Source organism: Schistocerca gregaria, chromosome 10 (assembly GCF_023897955.1).
Source record: "Schistocerca gregaria isolate iqSchGreg1 chromosome 10, iqSchGreg1.2, whole genome shotgun sequence".
Classification (NCBI taxonomy): domain Eukaryota; kingdom Metazoa; phylum Arthropoda; class Insecta; order Orthoptera; family Acrididae; genus Schistocerca; species Schistocerca gregaria.
This window is the reverse complement of record NC_064929.1, coordinates 127,719,097-127,745,313: the sequence shown is the minus strand read 5'-3', so window position 1 is coordinate 127,745,313 and position 26,217 is coordinate 127,719,097. Positions and strand designations below refer to the sequence as shown.

At 39.6% G+C, this 26,217-nt stretch overlaps 1 protein-coding gene across 2 annotated transcripts in view; it reads left to right on the top strand.

Annotated features, from left to right (window-relative positions):
- Positions 1-24,714, top strand: part of LOC126293286 (collagen alpha-1(I) chain-like) — a 246,853-nt gene extending 222,139 nt beyond the window's left edge. For both annotated transcript variants that reach the window (XM_049986407.1, XM_049986406.1), the window contains 5 exons: positions 2,682-2,887; positions 10,625-10,826; positions 14,215-14,387; positions 19,990-20,211; positions 23,228-24,714. In XM_049986407.1, the coding sequence (XP_049842364.1) occupies positions 2,682-2,887; positions 10,625-10,826; positions 14,215-14,387; positions 19,990-20,211; positions 23,228-23,374 (950 nt within the window). In that variant the 3' untranslated portion in view covers positions 23,375-24,714. The remainder of the gene's footprint in view (positions 1-2,681; positions 2,888-10,624; positions 10,827-14,214; positions 14,388-19,989; positions 20,212-23,227) is intronic.
- Positions 24,715-26,217: the final 1,503 nt, after the last annotated feature.

The following is a 26,217-nucleotide window of genomic DNA, read 5'->3' as shown; positions in this document are numbered from 1 at the left end:
CATTATCCTTGTTTTGCTTTTGTTGATGTTCATCTTATATCCTCCTTTCAAGACACTGTCCATTCCGTTCAACTGCTCTTCCAAGTCCTTTGCTGTCTCTGACAGAATTACAATGTCATCGGCGAACCTCCAAATTTTTATTTCTTTTCCATCGATTTTAATGCCTACTCCAAATTTTTCTTTTGTTCCCGTTACTGCTTGCTCAATATACAAATTGAATAACATCGGGGAGAGACTACAACCCTGTCTCACTCCCTTCCCAACCACTGCTTCCCTTTTGTTATCTTACATGAATGTATTTTTAACTGTATTTTTCTTTGTAAATAAATGATAAGTCTATTTCAGCTCTTTGTTCTGTAATTTCACTGCATTTCCTTTATACTTACTCAGACTACTTTTATCTATGCCATCCTGTAGCACTTCACTTTCTTGATGTAAATCAGTTTTGGAGGTTCACATATTTTGCTCTTATAAGCGTTCTGAAAGTATTTGTATGGAGTGTAGTCATGTATGGAAGTGAATCATGGATGATAAATAGTTTGGACAAGAAGAGAATAGAAGCTTTCGAAATGTGGTGCTACAGAAGAATGCTGAAGATTAGATGGATAGATCACATAACTAATGAGGAAGTATTGAATCGGATAGGCGAGAAGAGAAGTTTGTGGCACAACTTGACCAGAAGAAGGGATACGTTGGTAGGACATGTTCTGAGGCATCAAGGGATCACCAACTTCATATTGGAGGGCAGCGTGGAGGGTAAAAATCGTAGAGGGAGACCAAGAGATGACTACACTAAGCAGATTCAGAAGGACGTAGGCTGCAGTAGGTACTGGGAGATGAAGAAGCTTGCACAGGATAGAGTAGCATGGAGAGCTGCATCAAACCAGTCCCAGGACTGAAGACCACAACAACAACAAGCGTATACTAACTTCCAGGTAGAGTACTCTTGTCATCATATCAAAATTGACACTGTATTTCCTGACATTGTCTACTTTTCCATTAGGGGAGAATGGGGCACATTGAACCATAAAAAATATTTCTCCATGTCACTCATCCAATAATTTTACCACAGAGTTGTGATTTACAGATGTTACAGTTTAATCATTCAAGTATCAAATGGCCTTATATGACTGTATTGGCATTAATTGTTTTTTAGCTGCATGCCTTTGAAGAAAATTTGGTAAATGATTTATTGTGCCCCACATGTGGGGTACATTGAACCACTTTAAACAGGTTCATTGAAAGAACCTATTTAGCATACAAAGGAAGTGTAAATGTACTTTAAACATAATGTTTACATATATTCCACATGTGAATCATATAATTAAAATCTTAGTCACACAATCACGTAACTTATTTTGGAATTACCGAACATCAATGGACTTGAAGCTGATTCCAAATTTGAAATATGATTTTTGTCTCTTTGTCACACCATCAGTAGCAGGTCGTGGGAGCATGTAAAGTATGTTGCTAGCTGGAACAATAGCTTCATCCTTTACTTCCCATTTTTTCAGTTTTTTTCAAAAATGATACCTGATAGTCTGCTGTGTCATCCTACAGTTTCAAAATCTTCCCCACCTAGTATACTGGTGTTTTGTTTATTGATTAAAGAACATTGCTCTGGATAAGCTGCAGCCCTCTAGGGTTCAGATACTTAAACTGGGATTTCGTTTCATGAACCCAAAGAACCAGTCTACACCAGCCATTCCCTCCATCCAGTTCTCAGGACATTTCAGACCATTTTTGAAAGCCAGCTCACTTGCTAAACGCCTGCATGTTTTAGTGTCAACACCAAATCATATCTTTGAAAAGTGCAACAAATACTCCACTAATTCATTCTCCTGCTTCACAGAAAATACCTTACGATTGTCATAGTTTGTTGTTAATCTTTCACGGGAACGACATTTAATGTTTTGAACATATCGTCGAAGAGTAGGGTAAGATATTGAATGAGATTTAGGTGCTCAACTGCCATGCCCTTATTAAGAACGTCCTGTACAGCTTCTTGCATAACATCATGGTCAGTTTTACCTCTGTCTGTCTTCCTGCAGTGTGAACGAACCATCTTCAAGCCTGATAATATAAAACAGGAATGCTGAACGTCTGTAATTTAAAAGCCTTAAATACCTACACATGTTTTTACCCATGCTAAGGAAACAAAGTACAATTAAAAGATTCCTGGGGCACAATGAACCATGGCTCATTGTGCCCCAAGAGAGCTTGGTTTAATGTGCCCCAACAGTACATATTTCAAACAGAGCTCATGTGAAGTTATGTATGAACATTGTTAATATTTGAAGATCTATATCATTAAAATACAGTATTGATATTGTTACAATGACTTACCTTGTTTAAAATTTGCAGACAAAGGATTGAACAAAATTCAGTCTATCTACGTCTCCAAAAATTACTTCACTGTCACGAAACTAACTCATCACCAGTACAACACTAACGGCAGAAACTAGATCCTGCAGAAAACAAATGGCAGTGGGTAGAGCTGTACTGACAACATATGCACAGAGGAAAAAATAATTTACCACCTTACACTGAAATTATGCTACCTGATTGATTGTGCCCTGTGGTTCAGAGTGTCCCACTCTACCCTAGTGTATTAGCTGTCAAGTAATTATTGTGACGCTGCAAATTTCATAAAATAAACCTGCACCTGTACGCTTTTCCAGGGACACCCGGAAGGGATGGAGCTCCAGGGCCGCAGGGTATTTCCGGACCTCCCGGGCCCAGGGGTCCCCCTGGAGAAGAGGGTCGTCACGGACCGCCGGGACCTCCCGGGCCGCCCGGACCTCCGGGAGCTCCTGGGGAGTCTCTGGGTTATGACGCCGCCGCTCTGGCTGCCATCCTGGGACAGGGAGCCGCCGGGCAGAACAAGGTAAGTCAGGGGGCTGCCAGCTGCGCCGACCTGCCTCTTCACATGATATCTTGTGAACCGTGGACGAAGGGTATCAGACGGATGCCATATTCCTTGACTTCCAGAAAGCGTTTGACTTACTGCCCCACTGTGGGCTCCTAACTGAGGTATGAGCATATGAGATTGGTTCCCAGATATGTGAATGGCTCGAAGACTTCTTAAGTAATAGAACTCAGCACATTGCCCTCTATGGTGAGTGTTCATCGGAGGTGAGGTATCATCTGGAGTGCCCCAGGGAAGTGTGGTAGGTCCGCTGTTGCTTTCTATCTACATAAATGATCTTTTGGTTAGGGTGGATAGCAATGTGCGGCTGTTTGCTGATGATGCTGTGGTGTACAGCAAGGTGTCGTCGTTGAGTGACTGTAGGAGGATACAAGATGACTTGGACAGGATTTGTGATTGGTGTAAAGAATAGCAGCTAACTCTAAATATAGATAAACGTAAATTAGTGCAGATGAATAGGAAAAAGAATCCCGCAATGTTTGAATACTCCATTAGTAGCGTAGTGCTTGATGCAGTCACGTCGATTTAATATTTGGCAGTAACATTGCAGAGCGATATGAAGTGGGACAAGCATGTAATGGCAGTTGTGGGGAAGGCGGATAGTTGTCTTCGGTTCATTGGTAGAATTTTGGGAAGATGTGGTTCATCTGTAAAGGAGACCGCTTGTAAAACACTAATACGACGTATTCTTGAGTACTGCTCGAGCGTTTGGGATCCCTATCATGTCGAATTGAAGGAGGACGTAAAAGCAATTCAGAGGCAGGCTGCTAGATTTGTTACTGGTAGGTTTGATTATCATGTGAGTGTTACGGAAATGATCAGGAACTCGGGTGGGAGTCTCTGGAGGAAAGGAGGCGTTCTTTTCGTGAATTGCTACTGAGGAAATTTAGAGAACCAGCATTTGAGACTGACTGCAGTACAATTTTACTGCCGCCAACTTACATTTTGTGGAAAGCCCCCAAAGATAAATTAGGGCTCGTACAGAGGCATATAGGCAGTCATTTTTCCCTCATTCTGTTTGGGAATGGAACAGGGAGAGAAGATGTTAGTTGTGGTATGAGGTCCCCTCCACAACGCACCATATGGTGGATTGCGGAGTATGAATGTAGATGTAGTAGATGTAGATAATATCATTGCTGCAGCTTTATAAATGCTTCATAGGTGCCTTCAACAAAAATAATGTTCTCAACAATACAATGAATTGCAGGGTTCTGTGAACTGGAACAGATTCAAAATGAAACCAAAACAAACAACTAGCGGCATCCAGCTGGTACACGTGAAACAAAATATCACTCTTTTCCACCTGAAGAAGAGAGTATAAACTCTCACAATGGGTCATAGGAGAAAATAATGTGACTAACACAGATAAATTGAACTATTATTGTCAAAACAGTCGCTGTTTCCTTAAAAAACAATCCAATATGGACAATATTTGGTCATGCTTGTATAAGCTAAAGAAACCTTGTGTGCACCCAAAACACACACGGATATGTGGATAACAACCTGTGATGTATAGTGCACCTCTGATTCACTTAGGAAGACACTACAGTTCCAAAACCTAAGGCATAAATATAGGAAGTTGCAGCCAAACTTGTCACAGAACCTTAAAAATCTGTGTTTCAAGACTGCTGTGTGAGTGGAAACGAGGATCTGCAGTCAGTTCTGGAAACAATGGCACAGAATGTGAGTTCCTTCAAAATTCTGTGGTCTCGTGCTCAGCCTTCTCTGGTGACTGATATGTAGCCATAATAAAGTTCCAGTTCCAACACTGTTAAATCTTTCTTTGTGGGAGAGGGGTACAAAAACACCTGATTGCACTATATTTTCTTTTTTCCCTGGATGCTCGGAGGGGGAGGGCTGGTGGTGGTGTGGAGGGGGGGGGGGGGTGGGGGGGGGGGGTGGAGAGGCTTGCGGGCTTCCGTTGCATCTTGTTTGTTCCAATGTGCCCCACAATTTATAGTTGGTTGTTTCTGTTCACGCAATGGCTGCTGAAACAGCCTATTCAGCACAGTGAATGAGGCCTCCTGGCATACGCACAGAGTGCAAATGGTGTTCCCTCTAACTCCTTACTGCCATTTCACTGGGGGTACCATTATTTATTGCAAGTTCAAACTTTAGCTACTAACAGATCCCTCGCTTTGTTGTGCTGTAAGTGGGAAATGACAATGACATGTCTATTTAAGTGACAAACTCTATAAAATGTCTGCTTGTGTCTGTTTAGATTAGATTAGATTAGTTTTTTAGTTTTCGTTCCATAGATCCGTGTTGAGGAGATCCTCGTGGATGTGGAACATATCACCCTTTTTTTTTTTTTTGTTTTTTTTTAACCTGTACTAACAATACTAATAGTATAAATATATACAACACATCATTTGTTTCTATTAAAAAATTCGTCAATGGAGTAGAAGGAGTTGGCCACTAGTAAGTCTTTCAGGCTCCTTTTAAACTGATCTCTATTTGTAACTAAATTTTTTATGTTTGCTGGCAAATTATTGAAGATGAGTGTTCCTGAGTAGTGGACCCCTTTTTGAACTAAAGTAAGTGCTTTTAAGTCCTTGTGCAGATCATTTTTGTTCCTGGTATTGTATGTATAAACTGAGCTGTTTGTTGGAAAAAGAGATATATTATTTAGGACAAATTTCATTAAGGAGTAAATATACTGAGAGGCAGTAGTTAGTATACCCAGTGTATGTGCGGATGGACATGTGTGTGTGTGAGTGTATACCTATCCTTTTTTCCCCCTAAGGTAAGTCTTTCCACTCCCGGGATTGGAATGACTCCTTACCCTCTCCCTTAAAACCCACATCCTTTCATCTTTCCCTCTCCTTCCCTCTTTCCTGGCGAAGCAACCGCCGGTTTCGAAAGCTTGAATTTTGTGTGTATGTTTGTGTTTGTTTGTGTGTCTATCGACCTGCCAGCACTTTTGTTTGGTAAGTCACATCATCTTTGTTTTTAGATAAACTCTATAAAATGTTAGATGAAATAAAGGAAGTGAAAGATTATGTACAATATGTACTGAAACAAGACTGAAGTCATGAGTTGAAGCACATGAAAATGAAGCAGTGCTTCAAAAGGGAGTGAGATAAGATTGTAGCCTATCCCAGATATTAGTCAATCTATACATTGAGCAAGAAGTGAAGGAAATCAAGGAGAAATTTGGAAAAGGAAAAACTTTGAGGTTTGCTAATGACATTCTAATTCTGTCACAAGCATCAGAAGACCTAATTCTGTCACAGGCATCAAAAGTCTTAGAGGAGCAATTGAGTGGAATGGATAGTGTCTTGAAAAGAGGTTATAAGATGAATATTAAGAAAAATAAAATGAGGTTAATGGAATATAGTTGAATTAAATCCAGTGATGTTGAAGGAATTAGGTTAGGGAATGAAACAATGAAAGTAATTTGGGTTGCAAAACAGTTGACAATTCCCAAATTAGAGGGGATATAAAATGATGAGTGGCATTAGCAGAAAAGCATTCCTGAGAAAGGGAAATTTGTTAACACACAATATTTACGTAAGTATTAGGAAGTCCTCTATGGAGGTATTTGTAAGGAGTGTAACCTTGTGCAGAGGTGAGGCATGGATAATAAGCAGTTTAGACAAAAAAAAGCAGCTTTTGAAATGTAATGCTACAGAGGAATGCTGAAGATTAAATAGGTAGCTCAAGTAACCGATGAGGAGGTCCTGAATTGAATAGGGGGAAAAAGCAATTTATGGCAAGACTTGACTAAAAGAAAGGATTGGATGATAGGACATATCCTGAGGCATCAAGGCTTCATTCTGTATTGATGGGAACTGTCAGGGAGGAGATTAAAAGTGTAGAAGGCTAAGGCTTGAATACACTTAACAGGTGGAAATGGATGTAGGTTGCAGTAGCTTCGCTGAAATGAAGTCTTTCACTTGGAAGGCTGCATGAAACTGCTCTTTGAACTGAAGACCTCATTAGCATTATAGAGAGAAAATGTATTTTTGATTGCTTTTATAGTGCAATAATATTTGTGTGTACTGTTTAAGAAATTGTGCAACTGATAACTACAAGAAACCATAAACGTCCCACAGATAATTTAGCTCAATACCTGTTTTCATTTCATACTATGATACACTAGTCCTGTCTCTCATATTGTCAGATGAAAACACAATACTGCAACCATTCACATATTTTATTCTTCTCACCATGCATTTCACAGGATTATACACCTCCATCAGAAGGTGTACTTGTATCCATTTACAAGTCATGAACAATTTGTATGTACTACTTTTGGGTAACATGTGGTACTCTCTCGCAGCAGAAAACGTGTTTTAGTGACCAAAGGCTTGTTTTCCAGCGGTTCTTACATCACATACACTTTCTTTAAACTGAACTTAGCAAATATGGTGCGTTAGAAGCTAGGATGCACAATAGAACATAAAAACAATAATGCCAATTTCAGTTTACAGAAAGCATATGTGATGTAAATATGACTGAAAAGGAAGCCTGAAGTAATGGACGCACACACTTGAAAGCTTTACGCATTAGCAGTGTATTGTCATCTGCGAGAGTGCACCACGACAGGGCAATAATGTGAGCTTCCGATGGAGCCCGTCACGGGCGAGTGCCTGTTTAAATACTGCAATGCTACTCTCACACTCAGTTATCATGTCATTACTGCTTGCATACATTTGCCTTATTGTCTTCAGTGTATCTTATGGTGACTGGGATATGTGCCACAGTCTAATAAAATTGAACTAACTTTGTGGCCCATGACCAGCAAAAAAGTGTTTATATTACTCTTCACCCATGCAACAAAAGCATCCATATAATTTTGAGCCTTTTTCTAAAATTGTGACACTGTCAAAAATCAGAAGACAAGTAACTGATTGTCCTTAAGTTGTACATACAAATTGACCATGCCTTATAAATCGACAGAACTCCACCAAATTAAAACACTTCAGGGGAAGAATAATAATTCTGCCTGCATACAGCATTTTGTAGTTTCCACTGATATTTGTAATGGTCACAGTCAAGCCTAAGCTGCAGTGTTTACATTTAGCTTTCATTTTATTCATACGTATTAAACCAAATATCTTCAATGGTTGCTTTACATTTTCTAACCTGTGTCCTCGCCTGCACCTCTTCTCTTTCACTGCTCAAAATTACTACCAGCTACAAGAACTGTCATTGTCATCTACCAACTCTAGCCCCACTATCTGTTCCTGTTGCACTTCTATTTTTTTTCCAAAATGTTCTTTTGTATTTTCTTGTAGATTACTCATTTGCCTTTGTGCATTTAAGCAGTCTGAAGCAGTTCTTAAAAGCTCTATGCTCATGACAAACCTACTCTATTTATTACCTAAACATGTTTTGGCATTCTGTGCCATCATCAATGGGTTCTGTTTATCAAAATACTGTAAAAAGTGAACATATTTTAGGTTGTAACTGAGGTTGTAACTGTATGGTGTCCTGCACTGATAGCATCACAATTTACAATGTTATTGGGCCACTTGCTGGCACACAAGCAAGCAAGCTTCAGATTCATGCTCCACAGATTGAACAGAACACCCATAAGCAAACAGAATTACACACAGGAGCTAAACACAATAAAAAAAATAAAATTGGAGTGGAAATGGTTACAAGACCCAGGTGCAAAAATTTGTGAACAGTGAAGGACAAACACACCACACACACATACAAAACTTTACACAACACAGAACAAAACAACACACAAACAGTGACAAAATGCAAGGCACAACAGTGCAACAACACACACACAAAACAAAATGGCACTTACTCATCTACAATAACAAAAAAATAGGCAACATATTAAAGAAACAGGGACTTCAGATAGCGTATAGGACAGACAACACAACACAACACGTAAAAAACTTGGGACAAAGGAGACACCCACATGTAAATTCAACAGCTCAGGAATATAAGAATCACATGTGACACTTGCCAGTCAGTATACATCAAACATGCAAGAATTTCAAAACAAGATACTCAGAACCCCTCAGAGCCCTAAAAGGTAACAACATCTTTAGCACATTTGCTGACTACCTGATAGCCCATAACCACCAACCGACTACAGTAGCAACAGATTTAAAAGTTCTGAAATCCAGCAACTGCCTGTACCACAAATTTATAATAGAAGAAGTTAAACATACAGAAGGAAAACAAGTTTTACATGAATACACACATTAAAGGAAATGTACAGAATAGGCAACACAAACAGCTAAAGGATCTTACACACACACACACACACACACACACACACACACACACACAAACACACACACACACACAGAGAGAGAGAGAGAGAGAGAGAGAGAGAGAGAATTAAACAAAATTCAAATTCGGCATCAAACTTGCTCAGGAACAAGTGAACACCGATAGGGTTACGACACACAACGTTGTTTGCACCATGTTTTGCTAAGTGAAAATCCATTTGTTAAACAAAAATTATAGAAAATACATTTAATATTTGTGTTCGGTGCTCTCAGAATGCAAAAGGAGGATCTGTCACAAAGAAATATGAGTAATAACAAACATATACATAAGACATTTTGCCACACCAAAATCACATTTTTAAAAATCAAGAGAGGTGTAAAATCGCTGATAAAATTCACATTTACATTGTTTAGTTTGCAGATGACAAGCTGTCATTGCAGGGCACCATACAGATGGTAGTGCAAAACCATGTAATGTAAAATCAAGGTAAGAACAAAAACAAACAAAAACTGTTTTTAGGCCTCATTTTTCAATAAACAAAACTACTGAGGATGGCACAGAGATGTTGAATCATGATTGGGTAATGAGAAAAAAGAAACAGTGTTTTGCATAAAAGGCAGAAGCAGTATCCAATAACTTCTCTACTTTCACAGGGAGCTACGTGCCTGTTTTGTGTCATCATATTGTTACTGTGAAAAGCATGTATCTGTACCATTTGTTCTCACATTGCCAAACCTCCACAACTTTTTCTTCTTACAAAATGTTACTTTATCTCTGTCTGTGCCCTGTACAAGACCATGCAAATTGTTTCTTATGCAACTGAACTGACCCATTATCAAAAGTGCAATGAACCAAATTTAGCTCACAGTAAATTGAAATGAAAGTCACGAAGACTGAAGAAGCACTGTGTTAATTTCGGACACTTAAAGAAGACTTAAGGCTTAATGGAAGGCTCTTATCAGAATGTACCATACCACTGAAAAGAATGTAGTGGGCACTGGATATCTAAAAAATAGATACAAAGAAAATGGTAGACCAGTGTGTTTAATTATATAATTTTTTTTGAACTTACAAAGGTAAACAAGGAATGCCAAATTAAGAAACACTCTAAATTATTGTTGTCTATACATCTTTGATTGCACATCCTTTCTGTTTATGTTACCTTGGTACATCCATTTAAGAAAGTCTCGAATCATGTCTCCTACTCTTTCTTTTCCATTCATTTTCCAATCTTACCATAAAAAAGACAAATAAGCTCAGTCATTTAGTTGTAAAACTCTTGTTACTAGAAGTAAACTGTTTTGTTACCAATAATTATGGATAGCTATTTTGAAACTTATTAATATTATTATTATTATTTGTGAATGATGCTTGCATCTTGAAGCATACATCTTTAACAACATGATCTATGCACCCTTGTTTTTGTAAACAAAAGGAAGAAAATACCACAGTTGGACAATTCATTTACTTTGTGCGATGTGATGCTCACAGGGCCCTGACCCACTGAGCGGTGATGAGCCGGCTCGAATCTTCAGCAAGGACATCAGTGAAGAGTCACGTCGCGAGTTGGTGATGCAAGCCTACGAACACCTGAAGAGGTCATTCGAGCGCTTCAAGAAACCAGATGGAGAGAAGTCGTTCCCGGCAAAAACGTGCAGGGATCTCTTCCTCGCACATCCAGATAAGCCTAGTGGTTAGTTTCAGACGAACCTGTATAGTATTATCTATGTCAGCACTTATAAATAGTTTACAAGATTGATCTTATTAGCTCGATGTGTGCAGACAAAAGTGTTACAGTCTTCCGTTTGAAGACTGATTTGATGGATGCAGTTCTATTAGTAAAAAGAAGGGGGGTCAGCAAAGTATGTTTGGCAAGCAAGACTGTAAATATGATTGTTCAACACAAACACACAAACCCATGTGGGTATTAGTATGCTGTGAAAAACTGCAGACACCAAAAGTAAACTTTAAAAATTGCAACACTTTTGTAACACTAGAAGTGTGCTGAAGTGCACTTAGAGATGAGCCACAGTGATATTTAAAATGTTTGTTGTCAGAAACATTTATCAGTAATTTTCAAATATGTTTTCTGTATGATGTACACTAATAATATCAATACTTAGTCCTGTGAGTGAAAAAAAAAATATCACTTACTTTGTGAAGCAAAAGAAATGAGGAATAACATTCTCATTGGCTATCAACATCTCACTCATGATTAGTCATCTCGTTTTCCTTGATTTATCATGCTTTTACCAACAGCTGCACATCACATAAAAACTGCCAACACTGTAAGTGCACTTTAATCCACATAATTAGGCAAATTAATCTAAATAAATATCAATTTCACTGTTTGTAAATGCAAACTAAACTCGTGACATTAGAGAACAAGAGGATATTCCAAAATATCACATAGTGTGGATGCACTGTAGCTTAACTGCTTTTGTAGATCAATTTGGGGTTGTTTCCTAGCTCTGTAGATCTCAAGTGTCTCATATCAAATTGTTTTAAGGAGGTTCATTTTGACATTAGTTACTCTCCATGTTCAGCGAGACCTTCGGGGTTTTATGAAGATCGTGTAAAAGACTCTCAGACAACTAGTGCAACTAGCGGATGTATATATTAGTATTGACTGTTGCTGTTGCTCGTCAGACAGTGATGTGTCAGTCCAGTATATGTTTCATTGCAGTTCAGTATTATAAGTGCAGTTACGCTTCTGTAAAATATCTTATTCAGTCTGGGAGAGAATAGCTATAGTTCAGGTCTATGTTGCTTTTCCATCATTTGAAGAAACTTGTCAAGTGTTTATGGAAAAATTTCTGAGTTCCAGTATCCCAGTGAAAATTAGCATTAATTAAAAATAGTGTACAAGAGATTCAGTTTCAAATACAGAACAAAACGGGCAACATTCCATTAGGACTCTAATAGGTCACTGCTGGTACTGAAATAAAGATTAGTGCCTGTCGAAAAAAATCAGTATGTGAGTTATCCCAACAATATGGTGTTAACTATGTGTCTTCTTGTAAAATGCTTCTCAAAATAAAATTGAAACAAAACTGCGTTACAACTGTGTAACAACTGAAGTTGACAAAGAAACCAAAACAAACTGATTATTGCAACTGGCTTCTTGAAAATGTCGTCGGTGGACAGACAGACTAAATGTCATATTTCACATCAGATGAGGTATGGTATCATTTATTCGGTCATGTTAATTTGTAGTACATCAGGTGTTGGCTGGTGACGAATCCTCTCGAGATATTTGTGCATCCATTTCACGATAAGAAAATTAATCCACTTCATGATGAGAAAATCGCTGCTTGGTGTTCCAATTCTAGTAATTATATACAGGAACCAATATTTTTTGATTGGACTGTAAATATTCAATTTTGCCTCACAATTTTTGAAGAATTCTATACAGAAAGCTTTTGACAATGTTGATTGGAATACTCTCTTTCAAATTCTGGTGGCAGGAGTACAATACAGGGAGCGAAAGGCTATTTACAATTTGTACAGAAAGCAGATGGCAGTTATAAGAGTCGAGGGGTATGAAAGGGAAGCAGTGGCTGGGAAGGGCGTGAGACAGGGTTGTAGTCTATCCCTGATGTTATTCAATCTGTATATGGAGCAAGCAATAAAGGAAACAAAAGAAAAGTTTGGAGTAGGTATTGGAAACAACATCTCCAACTTCAGAAGATGGTAATCATTATTGTTGCTTTAGTAGATATGTCATTTACCATCATCCCTGTATACACTTGTTACCCTTGTACATTCTTCTTTCTAACCAGATTCCCCAGTATTTTTTGCTGGTAGAGTCTCCTTAAATTTCATTTCCCCAGAACTCAAAATATCAGGAAACATCTATTTTGTACACCCACAAATTCTTTTTATACCTGCTGCTACCATTATAGTTATTATTATTATTATTATTATTGTTGTTATTGTTATTAGTGGCAGCAGCAGTGGTAGAAGTACCTCCAGCATTAACTTTATTAGTTCATACCAGTATTGCTTACTCACATAGTCTCTGCAGACACTCAAATTATTTTAATACCATCTCTTATTTTAAAATTGTTATTTCTTAGGTAACTATGATGTAAAAAAAGGTACTGTATGTGTGACACCATGGTCCAGTGTAAGAGAGGGATTGAGGGCCCTAAACAGATCAGCTAAATAAATAAATAAATATTCTCTTTTTAAGAAATGCCCTGAGGAAGGCTGTTGCAATTCAGCCAAAATGTCTGTTTTAGTTTATTACAGTTGTTAGTTTTTAGCAATGACGTGGCATAATACCGAGAAGAATTGTAATCACTATGACACCAGCCACGGAAGCCTACATTCTTATATCAATGCTTTGCTTCTCATTGTTAGCTAACATTTTATGTTTTTTCTACATTGGCTATCATCAGTTATTTCACAGCCCAAATAACAAACCTCATTCACCACTGCTAGCATTTCACTTCCTCATCTAATTCCCTTCGCATCAGGTTTGTATTTCAAAATTATTCTTTGATCTGTGTTTTACTTTTGTTGACATCATTCTTATAACCTTTTTTCAAGACACTATACATTCTGTTCAATTGATCTTCCAAGTCCTTTGGCATCTCAGATTGTTACCACCAACCTCATAGCTTGTATTTCTTCTTGGTTTCATTGACTGTTGTCAATTATACAGACTCAGTAATGAGATGCATAGATTACAACTATGTCTCACTGCCTTCTCACCTACTGCTTCCCTTCCATAACATGTTTGACAGATGCCTGAACATGGAGGATGAAGCACCTGAAAACAATTGCCTTCAATAAAAGATACTGTAGCAGAGGTGAATTTTATTTACTATAAGAATACAAATTCCATAGTGGTCTATGAAAAATACTTTATGAGCTTTACATCTGCCTTGTAAAATTTTCATAATGAAATTTGCAGCATCAGTTGATTAGCAATTTCCACATGTGACAGTTTTTTGTATAAGCTAAATATCGCTTTCACACCCTGTCAGAACCATGTGACAGTTTTTTGTATAAGCTAAATATCGCTTTCACACCCTGTCAGAACAAATACTAACACTGTGTCCTGTCTTCCACAGGTGACTACTGGATAGATCCTAATGAGGGTGACGTGAGAGATGCCATCTTAGTGTACTGCAATGCCGACACGAAAGCGACATGTGTCAAACCGAGTCCGGAGAAGACACCAGAAGTGTCATACATAGGACATGAACAGGAGGTGTGGCTCAGTGAGATTGAGGGAGGCATAAAGGTAAATATTTGATGTATTTTATAATATGTCGATTTTCAGCAGTCTAAGTACCCTATATAGAATTTTAAGTGTAAGTAGAAATAATGAAGTCCTTAAAAATAGAGAACCAGAAGCTGAAAAATGCAAGAGGCTGTTTCAAAACTTACATTATTATCAACAATATTAGGAACAGGATAGATTGCAAATCACCGTAAAGATGATACTTTCACTTGCAGATACACCCTGGCCATCTGAAGGGAAGGTGGAGGGATAGGACAATATGGTGGTGGGAAGGAGAAGAGCGCTGTGTAGCGTAGTATGCAGGAACTAGATTGAAGCATGAGAAGAATGCAGGTGCAGCTTTGGGAGGTTTTGAGGCAGGGAGTTGGGATTGGGGGGGGGGGGGGGGGGGGCGCTCATGGAGAGTGGGAAAGGAGAGGCACAGGGAAGGGGCAGGACGGATAGATGATTGGTAGAGGGCAGCACATACTGTATTTACTCGAATCTAAGCTGCACTTTCTTTCCGGTTTTTGTAATCCAAAAAACCGCCTGCGGCTGAGAATCAAGTGCAAAGTAAGTGGAGGTTCTGAAAAATGTTGGTAGGTGCCGTCACAACTAACTTATGCTATTGAATATATGTAGTGCTAAACAGGCGTGCTTTGCAGCCACAAATATAAATACTGGCGCCAAAACCTCTGCGTCAGTAAATAAATTTAAAAAAAACGGTGGGAGACGAGCTTTTTTCTCTGCCCCGAGTTTCGACCACTTCATTTTTGTACATTATCCAACGAAGTAAATACAAATTTCGTATTGTTCATCTTCGAATGTAGCTGCATTTCAATGTACTATGAAAGTTTAACTGAAAAGACTGTTTGGGATGTTTGTCAATATGGGAAACTCTATGTTCTGATTTTGTTCCTACCTGTGAGAAGAGATGGTTGCTAATAGGAACTTTTATGAATTGTGAATCACATGCAGTATTCTCTTCACAATAAGAATAATACGAATATAAACATTTTGTCATGTATTCTTTCGTGTTTGCATTTAAATTCTGTTTGCCTAATAAACTTCGAAACTAGAGGGAGACAACAGCAAACGCAGAAGAATACACATATCACGTCATGTTTATATTCGTATTATTCTTATGCCTAATAGTGATACAGTCAGAAATGAAGCACGGAAATTGACTGAATTTTTAAATCTAAGATGATTAATTTCTGTGCAGAATGTAATGTACTAAAGAGGCGTCTGCAAAGATTTTCAAACGGAGAAAATTTTTCGCTAAACTCTCGTTCAGAACATCTTCTATCATACACAGTCTATTATTTGGTTCTTGTTGATCATTATCAAAGCAAGCAGCAGTGTAAGTAACAACAAATAGCAATCTCTTGCCATTGTTTCGCTGAAGAGACGATTCCTCTTTATTTTTTATTTTTTTTTAATTGTAAGCGGTAGTACCGTGCACAAAAGCAAGCCATGCGGTGAGCGGCAACAAGCCGTAAACACTCATTATCAGAAAGCGACAAACAATGCATGACACAATACAGTAATGCATTTTCAGTTTAGAGTGACGTCAACACCTACAACAAAGAGAACTGCACTTATCAGACCAAAGAAAAATAATCAATCAATTCAAACCAGACGAAGAACGTGAAAAAGGAAGGGTACCCATATAAATACGGACGGAGCACCTGACACATAGCAATGGCTACCTGGTAAAGCTTAACTGCTAAGCTTATGACTCAAACCAATGTACTGTAGCTGTATCATCATTCATTCAACCTAAATTGTGTCTCATATTATAATGGACCAACTTTGTTTCGATTTGGAGGTGGAGCCTAAAACTTTTATCTCCCCTTGAATTTTGAGTCTCAAATTTCAGGTGTGGCTTAGATTTAGGAAATTTTTTTTTTTCCTTTATTTCGAGTCTCATTTTTTACATGCAGCTTAGATTCGAGTGCGACTTAGATTTGAGTAAATACGATAATGAAGATGAGGGCACCTGAATAGGGAGGAGGTGACAGGGCAGATGGGGTGGAAACTGTAGGTAGTGGATGTGGGGCAATATGTTACTGTAGATTGAGACTGGGATAATTTCTGGAGAGGAGAATGTGTTGCAAGGAGAACTCCCGTCTGCGCAGTTCAGAAAAGGTGGTGGTGGAGGGGAAGCTTCAGATGGTTTGGCCTGTGAAGCAGCCATTGAAATGAAGCAAGTTATGTTCAGCAGTATAATGTGCCACAGGGTGGTCTGCGATGCTCTCGGCCACAGTTCAGTGGTGGCGGTGATTGCTAGTCATACTGATATAAAAAACTGTGCAGTGATTGCAGCATGACATGGTTGCTTTCACATGTGGCCCAGCTTCTGATACGGTGCAATAATCCTGTGACAGTACTGGAGCAGGAAGTGCTGGGTGGGTGGATTGGGCAGGTCTTGCACCTGAGTGTTCCAATGGGAAATTGATCCTTGTGGCAAGGTATTGGGATTGGGAGTGGTATAGGAATGGGATAGTTTGTCTTGGAGGCTGAGTGGGTGACGGAACACCACTTTAGGAGGAGTGGGAAGGATCTTGGATAGAATGTCTCATTTCAGTGCATGATGATAGGTCATTGAATCCCTCACAAAAGATGTGGTTCAATTGTTACTGTCTGGGGTGATATTGGGTGACAAAGAAGGCGCTCCTTTTTAGCTGGTTCTTGGGGTTAGTGGGAGGATTTGGGGGGGGGGGGGGGAGGATATGGCTTGGGAAATGTTTTTGCAGACTAGGTCTGGGGGATAGTGTCTGTGAAGGACTTTGTGAGATGCCTAGCATACTGGACAAGGAGGTTCTTGTCACTGCACATATGCTGTCGTCAGCTATGGGAAGAATTTTTTGGTTTGGAAGGATGGTAGCACACCTTCCTGGACTTTCACCTCCTCCTCTCTGATGGCTCCATACACACATCTGTTCACATTAAACCCACCAAAACCAACAGTACCTGCATTTCAACAGCTGCCATCCCTTCCACCCAAAAAAATCCCTCCCATCCAGCCCGGCCATCTGGAGACAGCATATCTGCAGCAACAATAATTCCCTGGTCCATATCCTGCCCTTCACATACAGGCCCTGTGCCCCAGACCTAGTTGGCAACCAGATTTCCTGTGCCATATCCCCACACATCCCCAATCCTCCCACCACCACCCCCTCGTGATCCAATATTTGGAACAACCGAACCATATCCTACAGCAATGCTTTGGTTATTAACTGTCATCATGCCCTGAAATGACGGACATCCTACCCGAGATCCTTTCCACCATTACTAAAGTGTTGTTCCATCACCCACTCAAAACTCCACAGCATCTTAGTCCACCCCTATGCCACTGCCAGTCCCAATCCCTATGCCACGAGAATGATGTACCTGCAGCGGACACAGGTGCAAGGTCTGTCCAGTCCACCCACAGAACACTTCCTGTACCAGTCCTGTCAGCAACTTATCTTACAATATCAGAGACCAGGCCACTTGTGAAAGCATCCATGTCACATACCAGCTCTGGTGCAACCACAGTGAAGCTTCTTTTTTTAAATTGGTATAACTGCCACCCGACTGTCCACCAGGGTGAACTTCCACCCCCAAAACGTGACTAAGAGCAAAGTGGACCACCCCAAAACATTTTTCACTCCTAAAGTTATTCCAGCATCAACCTATGGTAACACACCATCCAGCCATCAGTTTCCTTCCACCCCTTCTGTCCTATCATGTCCTCTCAGCTCATGCCTCCTCACCCTCAGCAGTCTATTCCCCTCTCTGCTCCTGTCCTTTCCTGCTCCCAGTTCCCCTAACCCTCCCCCCCCCCCCCCCCCCCATCTCCAACACACACACTTCTTAGACAACTGCCCTTAGGCACTTAGCATTGATTTGCTGGGTACGGGCTTGGCAACCATGGAGCTACTGAGCTGGGGACTGGTAAGTGCTGCCAATTGACTGTCACCATAAGCTCTGGGCACGCTTCAACAACCACCGCATGGTGCGGCAGTGGAATGTTGTGTGTCCCAGGGAATGTGGATCTTGGCTTGACTGCCCGGATTGCGAGGACAGGATAAACCTCTATAAAAAACCATGAATCTCAAGATGTGCTGCTCGCTGATGGGATGCATGGCTGTTGAGGTGGAACAGTCATTAGCAGGCATCCTCTGGGGAACCTGCCGCACCTCAGTTGTATAAGGCTTACTCAGGCATGTGGGGCTCTGTCTGAGGGGACATAGCTGCTCGTGGGACCGAGATGGAACCCTCAAAATCATCTTTTTCTCCTCCCAGTGGGAGTATTCACACAGCTTCCTGATGCTGCTCGTGGCAGTGTTGTGCTGCCGCATTCTACAGTAATCGGACACTCTGTCAGACAGCGCTCTTCCCCCCTCCCCTCCCGGCTTCCTCTCCCCCACCTGTACCTTGATATCACTCCCCCCCTCCCCTCCCCTCCCCCCCCCCCCCCCCAAACCACAGTTGCAGTCTGGCCATAGCAACTGGAGACAATGTGCATGAGGTGTGCCTGCTTGTGTGAATGCGTATGTGTGTATTTTAATTTCCTTTCTGAAGAAGGCTCTGACTGAAACATTAGTGTGTAACAGTCTTTACACTGTGCGTGTCTGCGACTCAACACGCCCTCTTTGTGGGGAGTAACAGTCCAGCCTTTTCATAATTTTTGATTCACCACTGCATATCTTAAACTGTGATTGCAGTGTTAATTTAAATTGATTAGCATCGGACATTTTAAGTCTGAATTTGCGCTCCTTGTTGTAACAGAAAGTCCCTCCAAAGTCCCTCCTAGAAGTATAACATAAAAGCTCTCAAATTGATCTCTATAGTGCCTCTAAATATTTTAAACATCTTTTCTCAGTATTTTAATTACAACTCAAATCACGTGTCTTCTTGATGTAGGTGGAATAGAAAATCAACAAATATTGCTCAACAGTGAAAATATGTTTCTAATTATTCACTTATTCCACATCCATGACAATGATTTCACTTAGAATCTGTTTTTTTTTTTTTTTTTTTTTTTTTGTTTATTTATTTACAACATGCTCCTTGTAATATTTCTATTAATGTTTGTTTGTGTGTGTGTGTGTGTGTGTGTGTGTGTGTGTGTGTGATGATGGTAGTGATGTTGATGATCTGAGAAAGAAGAGTGTGAAATTTGGAGGTGGCACATAACCTACTCCTCGTGAATAGCACCAGGGCAGCCGTCAAGCTTAACATCCGCAACTGGCAGATGGATCACAATCAATGATGTCATGTTCTCTCACTTTCTGAGACACTGTGTGGATGTTTGGTTTTTAAACCAGGACATTGGCACAAGGCCTGGTGATCAGGAACTTTACACCACCACCTCTCCTCCCCCTTGCCGGCCAAATACCGGCAGTCAAAATCTTTTCCACCGCCAGGATTTGAATCATGGAGGCAGGCTACTTGGGATCTGTTGATGGAGCACTTACATATTTTTTTAAAATTTTTTTGTAAATGTGTATTACGTATTCTTGTCATATCACCTGTTCTACATCCCTCACTATGAATTTAAGGAGCAAAAAATATACATAGTGTGAACCAGGTGGGAGCACAGTTTAATCAGCTGCACAAATGGCCATTGCAGATGACGTACAAGGCGGACAGCAACCAGCTGGGATTCCTGCAGCTGCTGTCGGTGGAGGCGCAGCAGAACATCACCTACCACTGTCTCAACTCGGTTGCGTACTTCGACTCGGCCAAGAGGACCTACCGCAAGGGCCTCAAGCTGCTCGCCTGGAACGACATAGAGATTACCCCGCGGGGCAACCAGAGGGTGCGCTACGAGGTCACCGATGACGACTGTCGGGTAAGTTTGTAGGAACTGTCACCTCATGTGCCTTGTGGTTGTGCACACCCAGTCGTCTCTACTAATTTGGTGTACCTGCATTGCTGTCACTCTGGAATTGTGTCTTTTTTAAAATTTGTAAATTTATTAATTGCTTTCCTTTGGCATTGCCTTATATAAGTATGATCCATTCTTTGCTCCTGCCTCTTCAAAATGGCATAAAAACCACTGTTTTAAATTGCTTGACCAGCAGTATACTTTATTCTGCACTGCTGATATACTATTACAAAACTTCCTTTTCTACTTCTTTGTACAGCAATCAAATACAGGTTAGTGAAATGTGAGACTGTGCTTTTTTTAACCCTTTATTTGGCACACACAGAAATATTGTGAAGAAATAATATTAAGTTACTTAAATTAGACCTATTGGTCATGTGAACAATTTTACATGCTCCCTTCATCCTTCACCATGCTTCAAACCAGCGTAAACTATATCAAGTGTCACTGCCCGGTAATATGTTAGCAACCTCAGCTAGAGACGCAGATCCTGGAGTCAAGAATACCAGAAAACTGATCAGTTGATGCAGACACAAACCATAGAATAACATCTAGTTGGAACAATGTGCATATTTTTTCAGGGGTTGTGTGATGCAAAACAGCCTGTAAAAACCAAAGACAAATGTATAAAACAGCTATATAAGACCAGAACTATTGTATAGTATAGTATGCTATTGAATACCAGAAAATTGATCAGTTGACACAGACACAAACCGTAGAATAACATCTAGTTGGAACAATGTGCATATATTTTAGGGGTTGTGTGATGCAAAACTGCCTGTAAAAACCGAAGACAAAATGTATAAAACAGCTATATAAGACCAGCACTGTTGTATGGCCCTGAAGTTAAGGCATCAATACAGACTCACAAACAGAAGCTCTGTAGAGGAGAAATATGCATGAGGCGATGGATGGGAGGACTCACATTCAAAGACAAAGTGTGCAATGAATTTATACGAGGTTGTGTTAAAATTGTCCCTGTAGAAAAACTCTCAGAATTCTGGCTCTGATGGTATGGTCATGTGAAATGAAGACATGACTGTGCCATTAAAATATGCCTTTCCATGCTTACAAAGAGGAGAGGGATATGAAAAACTCAAACCAACTGGTTGATGAGTATCCAAAGTAATGTAAAGAAAAATCTGACTCCAAGTAATGGGAAAATTCAAGGAGAAAGAAAGAAAGCCATTTGATAAGGAATTGGTCAGTAACTTACTATCAGTGGATAAAGTTGTCATTGTGGTCTTCAGTCCGAAGACTGATTTGTTGCAGCTCCCCACACTACCCTATCCTCTGCAAGACTCTCTACAATTTTAACCCCCCCTCCCCTCCCCCCCTTTCACTTCACTCCATTACCAAATTGAAGCTTCTTTGATACTCAGAATGTGTCTTGTCATCCAATCCCTTCTTGTACTGAAATCATACCGCAACTTTATTTTCCACCCAGGTTGATTCAGTCCCTCCTCATGAGTTAGTAAATGTTGTTGTTGTTGTGGTCTTCAGTCCTGAGATTGGTTTGATGCAGCTCTCCATGCTACTCTATCCTGTGCAAGCTTCTTCATCTCCCAGTACCTACTGCAGCCTACATCCTTCTGAATCTCCTTAGTGTATTCATCTCTTCGTCTCCCTCTACGATTTTTACCCTCCATGCTGCCTTCCAATACTAAATTGGTGATCCCTTGATGCCTAAGAACATGCCCTACCAATCGATCCCTTCTTCTAGTCAAGTTGTGCCACAAACTCCTCTTCTCCCCAATTGTATTCAATACCTCCTCATTAGCTATTTGGTCTACCCATCTAATCTTCAGTGTTCTTCTGTAGCACCACATTTCGAAAGCTTCTATTCTCTTCTTGTCTAAAACTATTTATCGTCCATGTTTCACTTCCATACATGGCCACACTCCATACAAATACTTTCAGAAACGGCTTCCTGACACCTAAATCAATACTTGATGTTAACAAATTTCTTTTCTTCAGAAACACTTTCCTTGCCATTGACAATCTAGCATCTAATCTCCAGCATTCTTCTGCGGCACCACATTTCAAAATTTGTTATCCTCATCTTGTCTGAGCTGTTTATCATCCACATTTCACTTCTTTACAATGCTACACTCTGGACAAATAACTTCAGCACAGACTCCCTAAACTTAAATCTATATTCAGTGTTAACAAATTTATCTTTTTGAGAAAGGCTTTTCTTTCTATTGCCAGTATGCATTTTACATCAACCCTGCTTCAGCCCTCATCAGTTATTTTGCCTCCCAAATAGCAAACTCATCTACTACTTATAAGTGTTGTTTCATAATCTAATTCCCTTAGTATCACCAGATTTAATTCGACTACATTCCATAACCTTGTTTTACTTGTGTTGATATCATCTCGTAATGTCTTTTTAATACACTATCCATTCCATTCAGTTGCCCTTGCAAGTCCATTGCTGTCATATTGTCAATCAACTTCAGTTTTCGTTTGAATTGCCTTTTCAAATTTCTCCTTCGTCTCCTTTACTGTTTGCTCAATGTGCAGACTGAATAGCATCGGGGAGAAGTTACAACACTCTCTCACTTCTTTCTAAATCACTGTTTCCCTTTCATGTTCTTTGACTCATGTAACTACAATCTGGTTTCTGTGCGAGTTGTAGATAAATTTTCACTTCCTGCATGTTGCCAATGCTCCCTTCAGAATTTCAAAGAGTGTATTCCAGTAAACATAGTGAAGAGCTTTCTCTAATTCTATACCATGCAGTTATATGTAGGTTTGTGTTTGTAGAAACTATTTTCTAAGATAAACCATAGGCTCAGTAATGCCTCAAAAGTGTCCAGAACCCAAACTGATGTCCCTCCAGATTGGTTTCGACCAGCATTATGATTCTTCTGTCCAGTACCTTGCAACCATAACGTATTACACTGATACTGTGCAGCATGTGATGTGTAGTGTGATTGTGTCTGTTGTGTGAGGAAGTGTAATTTTGTTTTTGCAGTTCAAGAGACCCGAGTGGGCCCAGACGGTGATCAGCTATTCGACAGACAAGCCAGTGAGACTGCCCATCACGGATATCGGCCTCCGTGACATCGGCCAGCCGGACCAGAAGTTCTGGATCGAAGTTGGCAATGTGTGTTTCATCTGAGCGGCCGAACAGACATTTCCGTCACCTGATGTGCGACTGTAAATATCGTTTCCTAACAGCTGAGCTGGAACCTGCCAGAAATGATTTGTACACTGCTGTCCTGTAACATTCACAACTTATGAGCACTCCCAATAAATGACCACAGATTGTATTATTGGTGTTCCATATATTTCAGTATATCAGCACTGCTGTGATACTGTTTGGCATTCTGAATAGTTCACATTGTTCAGTGATGGGATTCTGTCAAAAGTGATACTTTGTGATAGTAACTTTTGATGTCATTTTCTGTTGACAATGGGGGAAATTACAAATTGTAAGGCATTACAAATTATTATGTTGTAAATTGATTGGGTATCTAATTTAATCTTATGTGAAATGAATTCTTCTTCTTCCAAGGAATGGGCAAACTGCCTGTCCCTATCATAAAGTGAGTTATTACCAGTGTTTCCCTTTTTTGTCAAAGTGTGATAATAAATATTAAATACAGAAATATGAATAATAGTTTACAAAATATTTTTCAACATGTCTGAGAATCTCTACACCAATTGACATTTGTGGTTATTGCAGTGCATTGAAAAGGACTGTTTTCAAGTAAAATGAAGAAAAGTATGGATTTGTAATTAACAGGGAATTTTTTTAGTTCCTCTTCTTTATTGTAGCTTTAATTAAAAAATAATATTATACAGAAAATTATACATCTGTAAGAAGGATGCTGAGAATCTATGGTGCTAAATGTCAGAAAAAAACAAATTTTGATTTTGTTCCTGTATATTTATATATCTTTTAATATCATGATATATCTGAGGTGATCTGCAATCCATTTAACATTTTGTGTTAAAACAATTGTTATTTTCTGTATCGTCCGGTTACAACACTCAAAAACCTGCAGCAGTTATATAATTAATGGTTCTTTTAATCACAAATTTGCATTAATTATGTGAAATTCACACTGTAACTACCCAACTTTTTCCAATAATTTTGTATCAGACTTGAGTATTAATCAGTAATATTTGCAGGAAATAATGACAATAAGCAGGTAATGTGTATCATAAAGACTCCCTTTGTATGATGGTAACATGTATGTTTGCATTGTGTCAAATATTTGTTGCCTGGGTATTAACTGTTTTAACTTAAGTGTATTGACGTGTTCACATGTGCCATAATGAGAAACATATCACTGCCATGTTACCAGTAATTCGAAATTACTGTGTACTGAAATATTTATATATTTTCTGTGCCATTTTCCATTCCATTTTTGTACTTTAATAAAAAAATATGTAAAATCACTGCAAATATTTTTGCAAATTTCTGATTACATGTAAATAAAAATAAAGAACAAACACTGTTTAATTTCAATTGTATTCAAACCTTACTGAAGTAAATAAGGGTGATTGTAATCGAAGTTCCAGTAGAAAAAGGATAGCTGCTCGTAATGACATCAATTCTGAACGGAATGTTATCAAATAAGAGGGGAAATGTTAAGGAGGGGGTGGGGGGCTGTGGAGGGAGATTAATGAAAATATTTCCACTAGATCACACTGTCAACATCATAGTGTGAATGGGTTTGGCTAGAAATGACACATGAATTGCATACGATGGCTATAGTTTGAGTTGTGCATTACTCTGACTCTACTGTTCAGTGTGCATGACTGCACAAGTTTGGCAGCCAAGAGTTGTGGCACCGTTATTTAGATAAGCCCATCCATTGAGGCAAGCTCATACCACATCATATGGGAAAAATTTGTTTCTAGCTGTCCTGAGGCCACAAACCACATAAACAACAATGGTACTGGTTTTTAATTCTCATGAGAATGGTGCAAGACAAATCTAGCAGCCTGCCTCTGAATTGCTTTTACGTCTTCCCTCAATCTGACCTGATAGGGATCCCAAATGCTCGAGCAGTACTCAAGAATAGGTCATATTAGTGTTTTATAAGTGGTCTCCTTCACAGATGAACCACATCTTCCCAAAATTCTACCAATGAACCAAAGGCGACTATCCGCCTTCCCCACAACTGCCATTACATGCTTGTCCCACTTCATATCACTCTGCAATGTTACGCCCAAATATTTAATCGACGTGACTGTGTCAAGCGCTACGCTACTAATGAAGTATTCAAACATTACGGGGTTCTTTTTCCTATTCATCTGCATCAATTGACATTTTCAATATTTAGAGTTAGCTGTCACTCTTTACACCAATCACAAATCCTGTCCAAGTCATCTTGTATCCTCCTACAGTCACTCAATGACGACACCTTCCCGTACACCACAGCATTATCAGCAAAAGCCGCACATTGCTATCCACCCTATCCAAAAGATCATTTATGTAGATAGAAAGCAACAGCGGACCTACCACACTTCCCTGGGGCACTCCAGATGATACCTCACCTCCGATGAACACTCACCATAGAGGGCAATGTGCTGGGTTCTATTACTTAAGAAGTCTTCAAGCCATTCACATATTTGGGAACCAATCCCATATGCTCATACCTTAGTTAGGAGTCTGCAGTGGGGCACCGAGTCAAACGCTTTCCAGAAGTCAAGGAATATGGCATCTGTCTGATACCCTTCATCAATGGTTCGCAAGATATCATGCGAAAAAAGGGAGAGTTGTGTTTTGCAGGAGCAATGCTTTCTAAAGCCGTGCTGATGCATGAACAGCAACTTCTCTGTCTCAAGGAAATTCATTATATTCGAACTGAGAATATGTTCAAAAATCCTGCAACAAACCGATGTTAAGGATATTGGTCTGTAATTTTGAGGATCCATCCTTCTACCCTTCTTACATACAGACTTCACCTGCGATTTTTTCCAGTCACTCGGGACTTTATGTTGGGCAAG